The sequence below is a fragment of the Blennius ocellaris genome (genome assembly GCF_963422515.1).
Source record: "Blennius ocellaris genome assembly, chromosome: 10".
Lineage (NCBI taxonomy): Eukaryota > Metazoa > Chordata > Actinopteri > Blenniiformes > Blenniidae > Blennius > Blennius ocellaris.
The window spans coordinates 20,154,351-20,175,841 of NC_137659.1; the positions used below are offsets into that span (position 1 = coordinate 20,154,351).

Sequence of the window (21,491 nt, forward strand, 5' to 3'; positions counted from 1 at the left end):
CCTTGACATAATCTAATCACAATTGGGAGTGGGCTCACAGCAAAGTAAATCAGGGAAATAGTTGTTTCATCTCAGTGTTAACCAGCAGATGGCGCTATCAGAGGGGTTGTGGCACATGTACGACGTCGCAATAGTGAGAGGACTCCACACATTTCAACATATTTCCCGCCCCGCGCAGAGACTCAACCACAACAGAGGAAATGAGCTCAGCAAAAAAAAACAAAAAAAAAAACAACCCACCTCTTGACATATGAGAGAAGCTCATCTAGTTGACTGTCTCTCTGCAACTTTTTAGTTGATGTTGGTAGATTGAATTAGCTTTTTCTGAAAGCATTTGAGAGGAAGAAGAAGATACACTATGGGGGCATCTTCCTCTGGCTTGTTGGATGAGACCAAAATCAGCCACATCAAAGGTAACCAACAACATTTTATTTTTCTTTTGTTATTGTTTATATAATTATTCTACAATTTGGTCTTTACTCTCTATCAGGACTATGAGTGGAGAGTAAAGTGGATGTGCAGAGAAACATAAATACATATGGTGAAATCATACAATATTTCTGCTTGTATTTATTTAGGACAATGGTTGGAGTGACAGACAGAGCACTAGGTTGCAGGAGTGGGTGAAGAAGGAAATATAAATTATACACAAACAATCATTTATATTGGGCCTCAGCAGAAAAGGTTTTTCCATTTCAGAACATATTTCTTATGCAGATTATTTTATTCAGGCTAATTGGATTGGACTTTGAATTCCGTAGATGTTAACTTTTCTTAAGAATATTAGGATGCTAAACATATGGTCATTTGTTTTACCTGACTCGTCTAAAGGTTATTGACATGTACCTACATTGGATGAGATGAAAAATAGACTTAAAGGTTGTTATAAGAGAACGTCATATGAACACGTAGGATCATTTTAGAGACTGTGATGTGTTGTTGGGTCGTCGTTTCTGAGGCAACATGAATGTGTACTTGTGTTTATCAGGTGGTTTTGACTAAAGAGGTTAACAGGAAACATATGGAAGGGTGTGACATGCAACAAGGTTCCCCTGAACCAGACCTGTATGGTTCTCGCCACAACGACGAAGCCACAAGATGACTTTAATTTGGAAGTAGCGCCGGGAATGCAATAATAATTTGAAGTTTCACAAAAATCCACTCGGCTTCAATGAAAGATACCAAACCTTGTGAGAAACCTGTTGCCTATTTCCCCATGTGTGCATTCCTATGCATGCTATCAGCACTGTCACATCTGGTCACTAATGTCCTCTGCAAACAAGAATGCAATTACAGCCATTTCCAACCATTATATTATCATGGTTTGTCTGATCTCGCTCTTTCTCACTCGGTTCGTATGTAAGATGAAAGTCAGGCAGGGCTGAGACCCGCTCCTAGAATATGAGATACTGACCACACACTGTAAACAAAGTAATAAACAGCAGATTGTGACATTATCTACTATGGCGATCCAAATTGTAGACATACCAGAGCAACTGACATTAAACACATAATTGAGTGTGAACTTTGGGAAAAGTTTAAGTACATTACAGTCCCACAAACTGTGTGACTCATGTCATGATCACCTCTTTACTTACACTGCACTGAAACATCATCATATGTAGATTTATAATACTTATAATACATTATATGGGACTGGGGGAAAACAAAACATTATTGACCTGATGGATTCAGATTTCCCATTTAAAGTCTTTTCAGTTTTTATGATTGATCTACCACCTCAAACGCAGTGCAAAACTGTACTTTTGCTGGTTCAGAGCTTTAATTTAATTTAAATTTCATGCAAAATCTAATTTTATCAGAAATATTAACTGCATTATATATTTCATGTTTCAACTCTAACGTGCTCTAAACTCTTGTTAGAGCACGTACTAAAATTCCGTCTGAAGGTTTTTTCAATAGTCCAATTCTACCCTACACCTTTTCAAGTCAAGAAAGTAGCATATTGACATTGTGGCATGCCATTTTGTTATAATGAATTTTGTAGGAAAAGTTTAAAACTGACCACAATTGCACATATTACACTGAGTGATAGGTGAAAAATATTCTAAATATGAACTATTCCTCACTGTATTTCCATAAGAGCTGATAGACTCTCATTCAGTCCTACAATGTGGTAAGTTATTTACAACAAAGGCTGCTACACAGGCCACCCATGTGTCGTTCTTTAAATACGATCATATAACACTGGGAGTAAGAGGATATTTTTTTTAATAAATGGTTTTACACTTGCTAAAAGTTTAATTGATTGTTTTCCTGAAGATATGAATTCGTTCACCCTTAAAATTGAGTTAATTTTCAAATCATCGAACCATCTATTTCATGAATCTTTGAAATGTGATTCAGCCGATAATCCCATCAACATAATTAGTTTGAGTTATTATGATGTAATTCAACATGAAACCATAGGGACAAATGTTCCTCCAGCTCACAGGATGTCAGTAGTGACACAGCAGCTCACTCTGCTGGATTGCTGCAGAGGTGAGTGCAACTTCTGACAGAAAGGTCTCAGAATACGCCAAGTATTGCAGTTTGTTGTGTTCTGCGAGCCAAAGGTGACCTGTACCTGTAAATGTAATTGTTTTCTATGCATCATAGATAATGTAAGGGAAACTTATACTTGTTTGTTTGCTCTTCCAGGACTTGTTGAAAGCTCTCTCCAGAGGTTCAGTGTGTTTTACCATCAGCAGTATGCAGTCGCCTACTTTGCACACCTGCAACAGGAGGTGGAGCCTAAAAAGGAGGGGCGGGGCTTGTTGCTGATGCACAGGGTAAGAGTTGAATTCACCAGTTCATTCATCAAACACAACAATCGACACAAGAGTTACTCTGACAGCACTGATGCGTGCGTGTGTGTGTGTGTGTGTGTGTGTGTGTGTGTGTGTGTGTGTGTGTGTGTGTGTGTGTGTGTGTGTGTGTGTGTGTGTGTGTGTGTGTGTGTGTGTGTGTGTGTGTGTGTGTCTGTAGCCTCAGTACCCTCCAGAGGAGGTGCTCTACCAAAGCAGTGTTCAGTTCTCCTGCTGGGATGAGCAGGGGAAGAAATGTAAGGAGAGATATGCCGTCCTGAGGAGGGACTACAAAGTGGAGATACATGATAACCTGGAGGTACAATTCACACACATTCATGCATGAAACACGTCAATCTGCTTCATATTATTGTGTTGGCAACTGTTCCTTGTTGTTTCGTCTCTCTGATTGAAGGCGTTCAGTCGCGGCTGTGCAGCCAAGATGGTTTTCCAGCCAGCAGGAGCCAGTGTTTTCACCACAGAGGAAGAGTCCAGAGCTCACCTGGAGAAAACCTGTGCTGGGGTCCTCAATGGTGATGCAAACACAAACACGTGCATTTTATCAGCTCATAATATTGTGTAAGGGATTATCTGTCCAGATTGAGACTGGCTTAGTGTGTGTAGTTTGGAATATAGAATATTAAGGGGAGTAACCCAATCTGGGCTACAGTCACATTATTCTTTGAGAGCCACAGAGGTTCTAGGAAATGGATTAAATTACACGTCTCGTTTGTTTTTATAAGATTGGGCCGCATGCATACTTGTTTACTGAATTGAATCCAAGTTTGACAGAATAATCCACAGCAGGGCTTTATTTTTCACATTTTAAAGCTGTGGGATATAAAAAATAAATAAATAATTGAAATTCAAAAAGGGGAATTGTGCAATTCTAAAAAGAAAAGAAACCTGTCATCCAAAATCTTTTGCAATCGGTTCCTTCCATGACTCCCTTTGAAAAACAAAAAGTCTAGTTTCAGAGCATTTACTCAACTCGACCAGGACAGAGAAATCTCAGGAAATATGGAGGGAAGTAAGATTAACTTCTCATTTTATGCTGCCAGAAAGAGTCTTGCAAACTGTGGATGTCCTGCTTTAAAGTGGTGACGTGGACCTCATAGTGAGGGCTACATGTTTCATCCTGTCTACTAGAGAGTCAAATTAGAGCTACTCATTTGACTACTTATTCTTATTTAATCAAAATACATGTATTCTATTATTTCCGCCTTATGATCCATTTAGCTTTAGCTTCATTAATCTCCTTGGATAAATTCCTTTTTCCCATGCTATTTGTAAGATGTGGTGGGCGGCCACATGACAGCAGTCCAGAGAGCCACAGTGGTGATCCGTCCGCTGTGGGATTCAAACCTGCAAACTTCCATTCCCTTGTCTTCTTCTCTAACCAGTTGGGCAGCACTTCCCCCTGTATATGGTCAGAATGTGGTGGATTGGCCTTCTTGCTGCAACAAACCTCACAGGCCACAAAGAAGGGAGCCCAGGGTCACGTGTGACCCACTGGCAACCAGATCATCATTTTTGGAGATTAAAAATACGCTCTCAAAACCAATATAGATGATCTTTATCATGTTGAAGAAAGGTGTAAGAGGTTTTTTATTTTTTTTAACACGTCTTATGTCTTTGTTGCATGAAATGCACTCATAGATGCAAAGATATTGTTGCTATTAGGTTGTTGTGAGCGTTCCTATTTCAGCCTATCCCAGCTGGATCAATAATGTCTTTGTTGGTCGACATGTTTGTGTTCAGGAGTGAAAGAGGACTCCTCTCCAGGTGTGTCGTCTCCAGATGTGTTCGCTGTGCATCTGCACCTCCCTTACAGAGGACACACCTGCTTCCTGTTTCAAAACGAGGAGGAACGAGACCGCCTGCTATCAGCCCTCAAGACCTGCATTCGGCACCGGAACCTTGGTGAAAGTCCAACAAACACACACACACGTTTCCATAATAAACTTAAATAATGTGTTCTGCATGTATTTGACAAGCTTCATGAGAAGCAGATTAGACTGATTAACATTTGAAAGGGCATGAAATATGTTTTATTCCCCCAAAAGTCGTCATTTACATGTCAGGGGCAAATAAAAAAAAACAAAAAAACTTTAAATTGAACTGGTGAAGCAAAGCAATGAGGGCTGTGAATTATACCAAGTTGGACAATGGTCCTTGATAGTAATATAATGTACATTGATAGAGCCTTACAATTAGAATTGTGTCAGATCAAAGTGTAAAAATCTTTCAGTGGCTGCCGCTTCTTCGGTCCCCCATGTTGTGGCCGTTGCCAGGGAGACCGCTAAAAATAATATTTCTGCTGACTTCCTGCGTGGTTTTCTAGTCTACAACCAAATGGCACGATACTTCGAGCATCAAGGTTGCAAAAGCATCATGTCCCATCTGAAACAACACACAGCTCGCCACCAGGACATAAAAAGAAACAGTGAGACTCTTAACACTATTTAAGTGACTTATTAGTTTCTTCTTTCCCTGATCTCAACATTTCACTCCACTTTATTCATGTTGATTTTTTTATAAACACAACTGGTCAAAACATGTGAAACAATTTGCTGATTGTGCTTAAAAAAATATTGATATTGATTATAAAGCAATAGATAAACTCAACTATATGTTCAGGTTTGTTAACAAATTATACTATGGTCTATTATGATCTTAAGACTTTGTAGAAACTAATGAGTTGCTGTTGAGGAACTCAGATGGGAGCTCTGTGTATTGTTTCCATTTACCAACGTTTGAGGACGAGTCTCTCCCTCGGTGGCGAAATCAGACAGGAAATGATTTCATGCCAGTTAATTTCTGAGCCACATCCAAGTGATTCATACCGATAGTGCTGGTGATGATGAGAAACACTCTGCATGAGCACGAGTGCAGCTCTCTGTTCCTCAAAATTCGGAAATCAAATAATTATGGGATGAAATTCAAACACCCTGTGAGAACTGGATAGAAGACATAGAAATTAGATTAATTAAAGAAAAGTTGAAGATATGAAAAGTAAACCCTTGAATGCAACAATCCCAATAATCACAACCTTCCTTCCAGACACTGCTTCTTTACTTAGTTTTCACAAAAGTGAGTCAAAACCTTAATTGACTGTTGTGTTTTTATTTACTTTTTAATAGTTTGAGAGATTTTTGTACCAAAAAAACATCCTCTAAAACACATGATTTCCACCAAACTCCCTTTGACTTCTATTTAAATAAATTTTTCAGTCCCCTGGAGTGATTCGTCATATGAGAGCCAAGCGTTCATTCGGGCTCTGCGATTGTACCGGCAGGACAAAGGATGCTATGAATCCTGGGAAATACTTCTGGGCACCGAGGGACAGGTCAGCAAAGACAAACACCTGATCTACTTTCCTCACCTCTCTGTGGCTCTGGATCCATGTGCTGCATAATCACTAGACTCGTATATATCTATTTTTTTTTTAGGTGCTGGCCTCGCAGGTGATGGAGGAGGTGTTGCCATGGTTGCAGAGTCAGCTTCAGTCCCGAGTGAAAGGCAAGAAGACTGAAAGAATACGACTGTGGCTAGCAGTGAGTTTAAAATACACACTGGTATTCATGTGATTGATGACATTTGCAAGTGCACACTTAATTCATTTGCATGTGTGAATTAACTGTACATATTTGGATGAGACACCTTCACTTTAATTTGAATGTATTTAGCGATTTTTCCACGGTGCATTTCACTTAGAAATCTCTTAAGATAAAAGCAACTTAAAATAAAATGTATTATTATTGTTATTAAACCAAGTAGTAGCTCAGCAATTGTGCATAGTTTTCTTCCTATACTTCTGGATATAATAAGAAAATTCAACAGGAGGGACACCAGAGGGAAGGGAACTATGTCAACAATCTCAACTTTAAGCTGAATCAACTCATATTTCAAGGATTGAAAGAACAAGATACTTTGAAATATACGTAGTTTCACTGCAAAGCACAATGGTGTAGTACAGAAATACATACTTATTACGCAGCAAAAACGTTCAAAAGGTCTGCCCAGCATCAAAAAACACACATCAATAGAGACAAGATGTAAATATAGAGGCAAATAGCTGCTAAAAAGTGAGACCAGCACAAGGCAAAAATACTTTATTCAAATTAAGTATTCTTTTTCTCTTCACGATTCTAATATATATAGTCAGCTACTAATTTCAGATGAGTTTTCATCTATATAATTTTTTTTCTCCCCTTGTCCTGTGTGGCACCTAAGGCATACAATACTGTGCTTGAGAGCCTTGCAGTGCCAGAACACTTTTTGTTCTTGCATGTTTTGATTAAACTCGCGGCTCTACGATAATTATATTATCACGTATTTGTGCCCACACAGACAGTGCAGGCCACCTACATGCTGGTGCTGGAACAGCTGAACACGAGTCTGGAGGCTCTGAGGGACGAGTGTCGTCAAACAGCATCGTCCAATCAGACTCTGATCAGATCCAATCTGGACCAGATCACCTCCTCTCACCGCTTCCTGGAGCAGAAAATCAGAGGTACAATCAGCTGACTGTCAACACGAACATAAATCCTGAGCTTTTTCTTAAACGCAAACCCAATAAAATGTGCTTTTTTTTGACCAAATGGTTGAATGTTTTCCAGACTGTATATGTGAGGAAGCACAGAAAGTGTGCAGTGAGTCTGTTTCACCCTACGTGTCGTCCATCCTGGAGGTGCTCTCAGAACATGTGAGTGCAGGGGTTCTGGGGATGCGAGACGCACTGCACTCTCGGATGGGCTCAGCCTTTTCAAACTCAAATGGAGGAGCAGAGACGCTACAGACGGTAAGATGAGCCTTTTGACAGAGTGGAGCATCATAACAGGTGCTTAAAGTCTAATAAATACATCAGGGAGAGCATGAAGATTACCAGCAGTGTTTTGTTCATGACCTCGTGAATACAGATGCTATTTGTTGCTTAGAATATACACTTTTGACTCTCGGAAGTGTGTTTTCTTTTAGCAGCAAATACACATGCATGACAAATATTGAGACAAAAAATAATACATATTTGCCATATAAATGTATATGCGTGCGTGTTTTTATTCTTGGTTTTGTAATATTTTAACAATATCAACTGAATGTCATTAAAAAAAGACTTCCATCTATGTAGCACAAGATGAAGCTCACATACTGTCACCACTGCTCTAGAGTAAATTAATGAAATAACTGTACATGATGGTCTATTTTGCTTGCTTGCTGTTGGAAGCCACGTTTTAGTGTTTTTGTTGTGGGTTTGAGGAGTCTGTATCTTCTAGCAAAAGACAGCAGGAAAAACGTAGTCATTTGGATAAATTCTACATGTGTGTGTGCTTCCTTCAGGCCTGGTCCAGCCTGAGCTCCATCAGTCTGGATGAGTGCTACAAGCAGGTGGACAGGTTCTCAGAGAAGGTGGATTTGAAGCAGCGTTTTGGATTGAACAGCAGTCAGAGGCTGCTTCACTCTGCACATCTGGAGATACAGAAGGTATGAAGGAAGATCTTCAGTCAAACGGCATTTATTTTAACCCCCCCCCCCACCCAAAAAAAAAGAAAAAGAAAAAAAGAAGTAAAAGAACAGAACCACCTGTGTTTGTGCTGCAGCTGCTGGATAGTGCTGTGTACACTTTAGAGAAGTATCTGCAGTCATCGGCCAAACAGTCTTCTCAGGGCCCCGTGAAGATGGAGCGAGCTAAAAAAAGAGTGCTGAAGGTAAATAAGTAAAAGAAAATCCATTGTAACATCAATGTCAATCACGGGTGAATATATAATCTTAGCTAAGGTACTGGAAGGTCATACAATCACGACTGATGACTATGTCTATTAGCCAAAACAACTAAACTAAAAACTATTAAAACTACTGTGTGTGTCTGAGCAGCAGCTGGATTATGACAGCATGGTGGTTCAGAGGAGGCTCTACGGGGAGGCTCTGCTGGAGATCACCCTGCCCTGCCTCACCAGAAGGATGGACAACAAGTGGAAAACTGTATGTTCGACATGCTGCTGCTGCACTTTGTTCCGCATCGTATTTCATTACGTTAAACAGCGGCTGATTTTCTTTGGCTTCCATTCAGGAGCTGCAGCAGTTCGAGCAGCACATTTTCTCTGACTACAGCAGCTTTATTCTGGTGCAAAACATCTACGACGATGCTCTGCGAAACATCCTCAGTGAGGACATAAAGAAAGGTAATCATGCTGCAGTAGCTTTTATTCTGTGATTTCTTCCCTCATACCGATTTCTATCTCACATGATCACACACAAGGTACTCTTCCTTCATTTGTCTCGTCGTTGGTTTTGAGGATTTGATACCAAACTCTCAGTGTGACATAACGCATGTGTCGATATCGGTTACAGGCGTGTGGCCTGATAACAGCGCCTTGTATTGTCGTCCTCCCGAGCAGATATGTTAACCTTGCTGTTTCCTCTCCATCAGCGGTCCAAGATGCTGCCAGTAAGAAAAGCAGCAATCTCCATTTGTACACCTCAGATCTGACTCTAAGTCAGTACAGCCTGCTGGACCCGACTCCCCCTCGCTCTGCACCAGGCAGCCCAGCCATTCAAGCTCGAGACGCCTCCTCAGCAGGGACCAGTGTCAGTCATCAGGCTGCTGCTGTGCTGGATGATGGAGTCCAAGCAGCTGATATTGGCCCTCAGCTTGAGCCAAAGCTTGGCATTGATGCTAAATCTGACCAAAGCGCCCCTGATCTTCCAAAACCTGGCACAGTGCTTCACCCTCCTGTGATTCTTGTTCCACATCAGTTTGAGGAACCTGAAAGCCCAGAGGCTTCATCCACCAAGCAAACAAGTGAAGAGGTCCAGATCGGCACTGATGAACCTTCAAAAGCAACGGCGGCAGCCGAATATACCAGCTGTGAGGCTGCTGTTACACATGATGTCAATGCTTCCAACCCGCCTGCTGACCTGGAAGCTGCAACCACAGACGCTCCTGAGCCCTCTGCGCTGGTTTCACCACAACCTGAAGATGTCCAAGCTGGACAGAATCTCACTGCACCCTCTGAGATCTTGGTTTCGTCTGAGCAGAGTGCAGCGCCCCCATCCCCTATGACGGTCGCAATAGATCAGTGTGGTGAATGTGAAAGCAGAGAGGCACCAGGCATCAAGAAAACAGGTGAGGGAGTTCAGGTGGGAGCTGGTGATCAATCAGCAGAGACAGAAGCGGCTGAGTCTTCCAATTCTGAATCGGCTGCCACAGATGATGCCTGTACGGTTGCAGACACGGAGGTTGAAATCACAGGCTCCCCAGAGCCATCTCTTCTGCTGTCATCAGACGATCCCAATGCCCAGGCTGGATGTGATCAGCCTGCAATGCCAGAAAACTGTATCTCCCTCCATCGCTCCGCATCAGATGAACTCTCATTGGGAGCTGTTTCCATCCAGCCTCCATCACCTGGCACGGATAGTTCTGTGATCAGCCTGGGCTCACTGACGGAGGCGATTTGCGGCAGCTCCACACAAGCTGCTGTTACTCAGACGACAGTGAAGGAGAGGACTGACAGAGCTGTTTATTTGACCGGAGAAATGAAAAACAATTGGGTGATGGAGAAGATGAATAAGGAGAAAGATAAAGAGGTTGCGGAAATGTCTGGAAAGGAGATGATAGACGGGGAGAGGGAGGAAGCTGAGAAAGAAGAGAAGACAAGGGTGGAGAGAGACGTGGCTCAAATAGAAAGCGAGGCTCTCGATGAAGGCTACAGATCCTCTGGCTCACCAGCAGAGAGCACCATTGCGTTAACCACCCCGAGAGAGGCCGGGGAACCATATGATGATATGAACGGGGCGCAGAAAGAAGATGTGGGAGAAGAAAAAGATGCAGAGAAGCCAAATCAGGTAGAGGAAGAGAAGGAAAAGGTGGAGGTTCTCCACAGTCCTCCGTCAACAGGACCACGACACGAGTGTGATTCTGAGCTGCAGCCGGACAGTGTGGCTGTTATTAGAGGACTTGTGACTGAGATCACCGAGGTGGAGGAAATAATCACATCCCCATCCTAACAGCCAGAGCGCACACTGAGAAGGTCTCGCTCTCCGTCACTTAAATCCAACATATCTCAGTTTTTTATCAAATGGAACTGAACGTACAAAAGAGAGAACGTTTTTCTATCTCATAATACCAAACATGTGTTTTCTGCAATAAAGCATAAAAAGATGCGTACATGGTACATTTGTGTCAACATTGAACAATTCACCTAATAAATATGCTTCACATGGGATGTTTTTATTCAATTTTGTTGGACACTGACAAACCGAAACTCCACATTATTATCTTTCTGGCTTTATAAAGATGATGCAAACATGCATAGAAGGTGATTTGTCTGAACCACTTGGTATGCAACGATACGTGGGATTTATCGGTTGAGCACACACTGTGATCTAACCATTTCCTGTCAAACGACGGCGTTTCCAAGTAGAAAAGCTGAGCTGATGGTAAACTTGGAGAGCATTTTAAAATGGAACTTTCAAGCTGAAGCTGCTGCTTTAATAGGTGATAAAAACATTACGAGGTTGGCCTGAACTTAATGTAGTGTATTTACAACTGAACACAATTTGTCAGCCTCTCAGTCCATTTCTTTGCAAAATGCTGAGTTGTCCCATATATGGGTGAGAAAACATTTGTTTGGACACCCTTCAACATTTTAGAAACTGTTGGTGAGTATTCAGCAGGTGAAAACACAACCACAATAACTCAGCATACAATGCGTTGTATTTAGCACAATCCTATTGCAAAATGTACTTCAGAAGCAGCAGAAGTTTTTAGATGTTAACAATTTCTGATGTGCAAATGAGAACAAACAAAAGTCTGTATTTTTCCAACAGCACCCCTTCATTCATCCCTTCCTTAGAGAATGAAAGAGCATTCTGTATTCATTGCCAAAGGCACAACTGGCATTTCAATTCACATCTTCTAATTCACCACTGGAATCGCTCTGGTTTGAATGAATGGCACTACGACAGTTGCCTTGTTAAAATAGAGCTGAGATTTAAAAATGAACACCATCATGAACTAAACCAGCTTTCATTTACCTTCATATAAAGGAGTGACGGCTATTTGACAGAAAAATTATGCTGTGCGCCCAATACAAGGAAACAGGTCGGATCATAGAAGTGTTGCTCCAGTTTAACTTTACTTCAGGTACATTTATGGACAAAGGATTAACGTATGTCCTAAAGTAGACAGTCATTCAAAAATGTCCAGAAAGCAGCACATTAGTACAACAGCAAGTCTCCACATTTGTAATAAGCAAATACGGATGAAATCATAAAGGGTTGTGGTTTTACTGTGAATTAAAAAAAAAAAAAAAAGAAACTTATAAGAGGACATATTCAAATCAGTCTTAAATGTAAAAAAAAAAAAGTATAATAATTTTTTCCCCCCACAATTAATACAAAATGTCATAATGGCAATTTCCTATTCTTTCAGGCTCATCTCTCCTGCTCCATGTCAGTCTTCAATTACGCTGAAACAATGTCCGATTTATAGTTTATTTATTTATATCCATGGATCAGCAGTAAAAATACCTCAAAGTAGAGGAGCGTGTTCCTGATTGAGATTTTCAGTAGACAGTTTCACCTCACCACATGGTGAGATATGAACTCAGAGGGGAAACAATATTCACGGCGTTTCAACATTTAATCATTTGTATTAGATACAGAATATGGAAGTACAGAAAAACACATTTGAATACCCTCGTATATATTTTTTCAAATGGCTGACGCAAACCGAAAGAAAAAAACAAAACAAGAATGAGTTCACAGATAAACGTCACATAGAAACCCGGGGTCTTTAAAATCCCTTAATGCAAGTTTTTTTTTTTTTTTTTTAACAGTTATTATGCACAAACTTCCCACAAGATGACTTCCAAAAACTAAATCTCGATTATCTTTCCAATAAAATACTTTCAAACGGCAAACATGGATTCAAACATTGTCTTCATTGTTCATTTCATAACTAGAGAAATCTTGACGATGTTAAAAACGACAGCTCAGGGAGACGAGCTTGACAGGAAAAGGTGTGCAGCGATCATGAGTTCATGGAAACTGAGTAATTCGAGCCACAGGAACGTGTTGAATTGAGCTCCGTTGCTTTGTTGCAGCAGTGTCATGAAAGATCTTTGCTCTCCTCTTTACAGCCGAGGCTCTACCAATAGCTCAGAAATGTGGTTATGAGGGAGTGGGAGAGAGAAAGTTTAAGACGGGGTGGACGGGGAGGCGCAGGTGTCCAGTATTTTCTGGATGACGTCAACCTTTATGTTTCCCTCTATGGCTTGATAAAGCTTCCCGATGGTGCATCCGATGCTCCCTTCTTTCATCTTCCAGCGCTCCAGCATCTGATGCACCATCTCCGGCAGGCCGTCCCGGCAGTAGTCGTGCTCTATGGTCTCTATTTCCACGCTGCTCAGGCCGAGGCGCCGCGCACAGCGCTTCCATTTGACACCGATGTTGTCCCGAAGCAGGTCCAGGTGGACCTCGGTCACAGCGTGGTCCTCTGAATCAAGCAACAAGGGAATATCTCAGGACAACAGAATCATTCAAAGGGGGAAGAGTTTCCAGTACGAGCACAGTTTGTTAAAGCACAGCAACTCTTGTAATGATGGTAACTACTGCGTCATTCCATGAGATAACTTGGAGCGTGTGAAGGTTTTTGGGTTAATTGATTAGTGAGAAACTGAGTCGGTGATTCTTCGTCGAGTTTTGTACCTTCGGTACATTTAGTCAATATTTTCCACTCAGTGATGACATTCCTCAGTGAACATGAAGCACGACGTAAAATTGTTTAATTATAACGTTTGTGCTCGAGCTCGTGACAGACAGAGTTAACCCTTTTCACCCTGCAAACCCTTAAAAGGAAGATTAATACAGAATTTGCTGAGTGTTACTCCAAATATTACTTTGTTCAAGTAAAGTTCAATGAGCTTCGAAGAACCATCACCAGACAAAACAAGCAGAGGAAATCAAGACTGGTGCACATGTGGAACAGTGACTCACAATAACCATGCAACAAACTGCTTTCTTTTCCATGTGGCTCTATAGGGGGACTGATACGCAAGAGGACAATAATACCATGCCAGGACACACAATTATCTTCCAGTAAAGACAGTGAGAAGAGGAGGATTGTAGAAATGTGGCATTTAAATAAACAGTAAACATTAATCTGGACTGTATGAAGTTATTCGTTGATATTTTCCTCTTGTTTAATTCCCCAGCCCCCAAAAAGAGTGCAAATAACCTTTGATAAAAAGGAAACTTGATGTGTTATTGTAAGCAAATTGACACGATATAAAAAAAACATTTAGATATCAGTCCAAGAGACCTTAAAGCCTAATGAGGCAGAACATAAAACACTTTCCAATCCTCAAAAATGGAACCACTGTGTGTTTAGTGGTGAGAAACAAAACGTAAATGCAACTCAACAGGCCAACCTAAAGCTATATAGGAACAATAGTTGACAGTGATTATGGCCGTGTAAAGTGGTAAACTGTAATGTGGCACTGGCATTATATTTAGTATAAATACACTAATGCATAATTAGAATGACCATGGACACTCTGTGATCACATTTTGAAAACCTTGAGTGCACAAATAGAGAAGAAACACACAGGGGTGTCTGTGGAGTGAGAAAAAATGTTATGGTTTACCATATTTCCTAATGGCTTCTTTGATGGGAGAGTTAGCGGAGTCGTTAGCAGGCTCAGATAATGAACTAATGGGGGACTCATAACCTCTGATACTCATCGTGTTATTGCTCCCAATCTGGATCCCGCTGGCATTTCGGATGTAAAGAGGTCCTGCAACGACCACAAAACAAACACAGGAAATCACGGCAGTCAAATACGCAAACACCTCAGGCAGCCAGATGTCAAAGCTGATATGTTCGTGTGTACCTGGATCCTGCGGTGAGCCACCTTTCGAAGAGTTGAAAAGACGCCCCAGAGTGTGGTCTGGCGCTGACGTGTCAGACACGGGAAAAGCCGGCAAGGACTGCTGGCGGTCCAGGTGGGAGTGGGGGTGCTGCTGGTTCAACTGTGAGAAAGAAGGCGTGCTGGTCGACATCGGCATCTGGGAAGGAATCGAAGAGTTCATGGACTCATAACTGCCGGCTGGGGGGCGATACCAGGGCACGTCCATGCTGCTGGCCTGCACCGGCTCGGCTTTCGTCCAGGAGTGCACAGACGATCTCTCCTGTTCCGGTTGCCTCAATATCGGCACTGACGCTCTGAGGTGGTTTGGCATCAAAGGATTTGAGAGGCCGGCGGGGCAGCAGTTGGCAGCTTCGGGCTGACTTTCACTGTTATAGCTGCCACAGTTGTGGTAATGAACCTCACGACGCAGTTTCTCCTCGACGGGTTCCGGTCTTGCATCCATCTGGATGCACCCGTCCGGTTGCTCATACTGGATGTTGTGTAGGTCCTCAATGCTGGCTTCAACCGGGGCGCATAAACATCTGTCTGAGCTCACTAAAGGAGCCGGGGAATCTGCAAGGTCAAGGGAGAAAATGGAGCAAAAAGACTTGACCTCTTTCAAAAGATTCTTCCAAGATTTTAAGAGCTTTTGCTTTTAATGACTTTTACCAACCGTGTCCACTTGCTGGAAAACTTCCATTGGTCATTGACAAAGATTTCATCTTCTCAACCAGGTCGTCTGGACCTTCATACATTTTCTGCATAAACGTAAGAGCAGGATGATATGGGGTGTAACAATCTGCTCTTTTAGAATGTCTTGTCTGATTGGTATACAAGAGTTGCTCTTACCTTCAATCGAAGCAAATCTTCCTCTATCCGTGGCTCAAGTTTTTCCTTGTAGAAAGGAAGGAAATTATCATAGCACTCTGCAAGAGAGGTAAAAAAAAGAGCAAAGTGATGAGAGGAGGACAAACTATCACAATTGAAATTTTCTGCTTGAAATTCACCATCTGAACGCATGGAAAATATACAACTGTGAGTTATTTTTAAGTGTGGGCATCCGACCACAGGGGGGCGCCAAAGAAGAGCAACATTGAAAAAAGAAAATCCTATGCCCAGCATTTTGCTGGGGGCAAAATGCATTGATGACAGAAAGTAATAGTAATTAAGGAACTGACCTCAACAACAGTAGTTCCAGTTTTAACACTGGCTAAAAAAAGTAATTAATGTTAGAACAAAAAAAGTGTTCAAAAAAATAACTCTACAATTTGCTACGGCAAAAAAAATCTGACATCAGCTCATGTAAGTTTCACAACTGATATTAAACTAATGCAAACATATTATTTCCAGATGAGCTTCTAAATAACCAATAAACAGTTTCAACTGAATCGATGAAATCAAAATGAATTTAATCACGTCAGCTACTGAATAACTGGATCGTGGATTATATAGAAGCTTTGTCAAGTCACAGAGAGAGAGAACTCCAACAGGGACACTGCGCTGCCTGATCGCAAGACCAATTTGCAACTTCAAAATACACACTAACAGGTGTACCTTTGAATGTCGGCCGTTGCAGGGGATCGTCATGCCAGCATTTCTTCATGAGGTTGATCATCTCAGCAGGCGTGTCGTTGGGAATGAGGTCCTCTGCTGGGCGGTCACCGTTACGAACACACTGGCTGATGTGGTCTTCACTTCTCGCATCTGGTCATTACAACACATTCCATTCAAACGTCTGCGCGCTTTACTTCGGATTCAGTCAGTCCTTAATAATCTTACTTGCATACGGCTCTTGCCCTGTGAGGACGACCCACAGCACAATAGCGAAGCTGTAAACGTCAGACTTCTCGGAGGAGGCGGTGTGGATGCTCTCCAGGTGCTCGGGGGCCATGTAGCTGAGCGTGCCGGCGCCCCGTGCTCCGGCGGATCGCCCACGACTCTTCCGGCGAGATTCCTCCCTCGTGAGCTTGCTCCATGCCTGGCAGGTGGCCAGGCCGAGGTCTGCTATCTACACACACACACACACACAACACACACACACTAGGAGTAACTCAAAATACATGAAATAATACACAATGATCTTCTCACATGAATCATTGGTCTAAGCGTGTCATGTACCTTTATGTGAAAGTCCTTATCCACTAAGATGTTTTCTGGCTTGATGTCTTTGTGTATGACGAGTCTTTCGGTGAGATACATCATCCCTTCCAAAATCTCTAAAATGAGTCTTCCCTTGATGGAAAGTGGCACATTGACCTGGAAGCGGGGAGAGTAAAATAGATTAATAATGCAATTAATTCAACTTAAAACTATGAATGTTAAAATCATTCCAAGAGCACACACAGAGGATGAAAAGTACATCATGGACACATCGTCTATACTGCCATCTGTGCAGGGGGTCGAATAAATTTGGATGATGAATGAAACTTGTGGTTCGCAAGCTGGCCTCACAGAGACAATGTCCTCAGTTTGAGTCCAGATGACGGCCTTTCTATAAGGAGTTTTGTTCTATTTTCCAAAAAGGAGAAACTACTTTTTTTCCCTTCAGTGATCACAACACATGTTCATCGTGCTGACCGTTTCCAGCATGATCAGCAGGTTCCCTCTGGGGATGAGCTCCATGACGAGAGAGCAGTCTCTGTCCTCCATAATCACACCCAACAACTTGACCACGCGCTCGTGGTTCAGGCTCGCCATGATGCTGCCCTCCTCCAGCAGAGACCGCTTGCTGTCCCTGCAAAGCATTGGGAAACATTGCATCAGTACACCTTGAAATAAAGCGATCTAAAAGTACTCTGCTCTCTAAGGACAACTCACTAACATATCGTCAAGAACCTTACAAAAATAAACGATGAAGAATTTTCCAGGCCTGCTTTAGATTGTAAGATGTGCCAGAATGTTGATTTTCATTGTGCACATTGGTTTTCTACAACCTGAAGGCAGGCAAAGCGCTGGCCCTTCACCGTGCTGATGAATCAGAACAAAGCTTATGGAGGCAAACAATTGAATTCAATCGGACAACTTTCAGAAAGTCTTGAGAATGGCCTCTGCCTTCTTATTCCATTCTGATTTCTTGTCCATGTAAATACCAAAGCATTCGAACAAGGGAGCAACTTCTCATAGCGGCAGACAACCAAACGCACATTCACATCTAGGCGCACTTTAGGGTCACAAATTAACCTCGCATGCATGTTTTTGGACTGTGGGATGAAACCGGGGTAGTGTGAGTATGTTAATGATGGTATCAGTTGTATAGCACAGTGACGACCCAATATTTAGCTTCATTAACTAACTGATTCTGTGTGCGCCAACATTTGGTACAATATACACATAAAGGGATGACTGAATGAAATCTTATTTTATGGTATCTTGTATGATACATTATTATTGCATATTAATAAAAACGCAACACATACACATTTGCTGTTGTTGCGTCTCAATGAAAAAAAAAAATTAACACAATCAATGTATCAGTTGCTGAAAAATCCCACATGAGCAACATAAGAAAATGTGTCAGAGCCTCAGATCAGAAAAGCGGACGTTGATGCTACATCCCGTTTTTAAAAGGCAAACCTTCCTGTTTTCCCTGAAAAGAGGGAAGTGAGTTGACGAAGAAATGTGAGTCTTTTTCAGTCTGTTCTTTGTAGAGAATGCATTGATAAAAAGTAATGAAATTCTACACAAAAAAAATAGATGTGTCAATCATTAAAATAATTAAAGCTACAACACCTAACTCTGAACTAATATACTGGTGCATTTAAAATGGCAAAAAAATATACAGAAAGGTTCAAGGGCTTTTCAGGCTGTGTGTATTCTAAAGTTCTTTACAGGCCCGACTAACATGAGTCTCGAGTGTCTTGTGAAAAGTACGAGATGCAAATAGTACCTTTAAAAATCGAGATTAAATTGAATATGACATGGTGGGATTGAGCAGATCACTCAGACGCAGCGTCAGAAGTGTATCATCAATGAAGAACTGTGCGGCGCTGCAAAGTCCTCGTTTGCGATGAATTTTGGTGACGTACTTTATCGGAGACCCAGTGGAGAAATGGAGAAGCTGTCAGTGACGAATTGAGCTCCTGTGTCATCTCCTGCAGCTGCAGAGCCACGGTGTTTGATTAAGTCAGCAAAGCGACTGCTCTCGACAAGTTTGGAGCAGTTCCTCCAATGCAGATCAAGTGAAATGTGCTCTTAGAGCAACCAGGGATCATCCAGACAAATCGCCTCCACGCCACGACGAAGCATCCATCACTTGTGTGACGGAATGTCCCCTTTTGTCCGGACATGTTTGCTTTTTCACGTCCTGTTTTTGGGTGTAATTTAAATTGTGCTTTTTCGCAGAACACCGCCGGTGTGCGGCTCACTCACACACAGTCACACACAAGGCATCACGGCAGCATTCTGTCCGATCTGACCGCGAAGTGATAAAGCACGAGCGCTTATTTTCAGAGGAACTGAAAAGAAAGTCCCCATTTACTGATTGAAGTACAGATAGTTCATGTTCATCAAACTAGTATTTTTGTGAGATTGTGTTTGTATTCTTTACATTATTAAATTGAAAAGAAGATATATTTTGTTGAAGCTGGCTTTTTTTTTTAAACAGGAGTTGTTGTTGTTGTTGTTGTTTTAGAACATTAATAAACGAACATGTTTGAGACTTGGGGAAAACAGCTGTCATTGTGCTGTTATTGAGCTATTAAGGGCTACTAGGTACTTTAAAATGTTCTGTTCTTTCTTTCAAAGTTGATTTTTTTATATTGAACTGATGTCATTGAATGTTTGAATCTCCTTCTTAAGCATTTGCAAATAATTATATATATAAAGGCGTTACATGTAACTAGTTATTGTTGTTGTTGTTATCGTTGTTATTATTACTGCGATCTCAAGGTTCAAGGTTCAAGGTTCAAGGTGTTTTATTGTCATATCACCAGTAAAAGCCAGGTTTCAGTGAATGAAATTCTTATTTTGCCGTCTACCCTGGAGCCGACATACATAAATAGGTAAGTATATACACAAAAATAGAATAGAATAAAATAGAAAATAGAATAAATAGAAAATAGAATAAAATAACAGGATAGTTTTGTTATTTTTATACCATTGATCGTTAAAAAGAGATTTTATTGCAGGCATAATAAAGCAGGGGGTGGTGGTGCTCCCTTCACAGTAAGAAGGTTGTGGGTTCATGTAGGGACCAGGCTTCTCTGTGTGGAGTTTGCATGTTCTTCCCATGTGTGTGTTGGTTTACGGTATAAAAGCCTTGCATTTAGGTGACCATAAACTGCCCCGAGGGGGTGAATGTCAGTGTGTGTCTGTCTCTCTGTGATTAATGTGTCCAGGGTGCATCCTGCCTTCACCCACAGTTAACTGTGACCGGCTCCTGCATTGAAAAATGATGACTAATGAAGCTTATCTAATAACCTCTGAGTAATCTTAATTAGTATCTTTGGTTATGTCTTTAATGTGGAAAGAAATGCGAGACAATCGAAAGCGTAAATGTGATTCTTAATACAAGGTTTTTCAGTGATTTCCCTGCTCGTTGTCTCCACAGTGAAGCAGGACACATGATTCAAGTTACGCAAAGGGGAAACCCCCCCTCCCCTCCCCAGGACAGTCCAGACACTGGAGACTTACTCGTTTCGCAGAGGGCCCGTATACATCGTCTTCAACACCACCTGGCCCAGCGTGACATGGTAGCAGAGGTAAACTTCTCCAAACCCTCCGTAGTCCAGAGGCTCCCTGATGATCAGATCCGTGGATCTCATGTGAAGTGAGGACTGAGGCGCAGTGGCCATCCCCGTCCGGAGGCACGACTACAACATGGAAGCAACAAGAAGCGAACGCAGCGTCAAATATGACCGCTTTAATAATGCCGATGTATTTATTCAACACACTATATAAAACAGAAACGATCAACTGACGGCATGAAGCGGAATCAAACATGCGTGACAATGAAAACAGTGATGAAGTGAGCGAACTGCTCAAATAAACTCAAGTCTCCCGCAACAAAACGGACTTTTAAAGTTTTCATACTCAATCCCACAACCTTCCCCGCAAAAAGAAAGAGAAAACAACAACGCTAAACTTCCCTTTCTCTCCGCAATAACCAGAACCGTGTCGGAACTCCTACCAAAAGAGAGCGAAGAGAGCCACAAAGTGCAGTTTGAGTGTGTTTCCTGGATTTCCTCCACGAAGTGAAACAACGCAGAAAGACTACAATCAGGCTGACCAAGCGATCACAGAAAGACGCAACGCAGGACGGCTAGTCGAACTCCGTCTAACACAGATGATACATGAAACACAATGATTAACAGGATAATAATCCCAAGATGCCGTTTATGCAAATTTAGTCTCTCTTTTTTGTTGTTGTGGCTTTTTTTTTTTTTTTTTTCAAAGAGTCAGATTTCTACTCTCAACTTTTCTTCAAACATGGCTTTGCCGCCACCTACTGGTCAAAAGCGACTATTACTGTTTGAAAGTGACCCATAACAGTGAAACTTTAGGGATTTGACTCGAAAAAGTATTGGATTTTTGTGATCTCTCTGTAGCCAGTTGTGAATGACCCTTATATTTTTGGGCAGCGTAGTCAAAAAAGGCAGCGTGCATTCGTCGGTATTGCCTAAAATCTTTGCACAGTAATTTAAATTTGGTGATACCAAGTAAAATATTAAGAGGCGAGGACGGGGACATGTTCCTCACTGTCCGAGTCCACTTGACATGATTCTATTGCTTGCTTTGCGACCCCTCCTTCCTGGAGAAGTGACAATGTACATTG

The 21,491-nt window shown here is 41.7% G+C and overlaps 2 protein-coding genes across 4 annotated transcripts; one reads left to right on the top strand and one right to left on the bottom strand.

The window, feature by feature from the left end:
* The first annotated feature begins 299 nt into the window (after positions 1–299).
* LOC308135045 (protein Niban 1-like) lies at positions 300–10,974 on the top strand. The gene is made up of 14 exons (XM_080502920.1): positions 300–413; positions 2,662–2,792; positions 2,989–3,126; positions 3,223–3,340; positions 4,569–4,730; positions 6,041–6,156; positions 6,260–6,364; positions 7,161–7,323; positions 7,430–7,611; positions 8,148–8,291; positions 8,408–8,515; positions 8,682–8,789; positions 8,878–8,989; positions 9,238–10,974. Exons 1-14 carry the CDS (start codon positions 359–361, stop codon positions 10,812–10,814), a joined length of 3,219 nt encoding a protein of 1,072 aa, XP_080359046.1. The 5' UTR covers positions 300–358; the 3' UTR covers positions 10,815–10,974.
* Positions 10,975–11,931: 957 nt separating this feature from the next.
* ripk1l (receptor (TNFRSF)-interacting serine-threonine kinase 1, like) lies at positions 11,932–20,915 on the bottom strand. Of its 3 annotated transcripts, none has more exons than XM_080503338.1 (11): positions 20,847–20,915; positions 20,351–20,529; positions 17,297–17,453; positions 16,838–16,975; positions 16,499–16,727; positions 16,274–16,423; positions 15,569–15,645; positions 15,393–15,477; positions 14,702–15,292; positions 14,540–14,605; positions 11,932–13,305 (listed from the first exon to the last, which is right to left on the bottom strand). In XM_080503338.1, exons 2-11 carry the CDS (start codon positions 20,509–20,511, stop codon positions 13,007–13,009), a joined length of 1,953 nt encoding a protein of 650 aa, XP_080359464.1. In that variant the 5' UTR covers positions 20,512–20,529; positions 20,847–20,915; the 3' UTR covers positions 11,932–13,006. The 3 variants fall into 3 exon arrangements, with proteins under 3 accessions (XP_080359464.1, XP_080359462.1, XP_080359463.1); XM_080503336.1 differs by having other exon boundaries at positions 14,456–14,605; XM_080503337.1 differs by lacking the exon at positions 20,847–20,915 and having other exon boundaries at positions 14,456–14,605; positions 20,351–20,625.
* Between the last annotated feature and the right edge of the window lie 576 nt (positions 20,916–21,491).

What these genes read in the sequence shown, in the direction of transcription:
- LOC308135045 (XM_080502920.1), top strand. Translation starts at nt 359, where the DNA reads ATGGGGGCATCTTCCTCTGGCTTGTTGGATGAGACCAAAATCAGCCAC. An exon ending in CAAAATCAGCCACATCAAAG is followed by an intron (nt 414 to 2,661) that starts GTAACCAACAAC and finishes TTGCTCTTCCAG; the next exon opens with GACTTGTTGAAAGCTCTCTC. An exon ending in AGATACATGATAACCTGGAG is followed by an intron (nt 3,127 to 3,222) that starts GTACAATTCACA and finishes CTCTGATTGAAG; the next exon opens with GCGTTCAGTCGCGGCTGTGC.
- ripk1l (XM_080503336.1), bottom strand. Translation starts at nt 20,511, where the DNA reads ATGGCCACTGCGCCTCAGTCCTCACTTCACATGAGATCCACGGATCTG. An exon ending in ACGGGCCCTCTGCGAAACGA is followed by an intron (nt 17,454 to 20,350) that starts GTAAGTCTCCAG and finishes AATGCTTTGCAG; the next exon opens with GGACAGCAAGCGGTCTCTGC. An exon ending in TTTTCCAGCAAGTGGACACG is followed by an intron (nt 15,293 to 15,392) that starts GTTGGTAAAAGT and finishes TTGACCTTGCAG; the next exon opens with ATTCCCCGGCTCCTTTAGTG.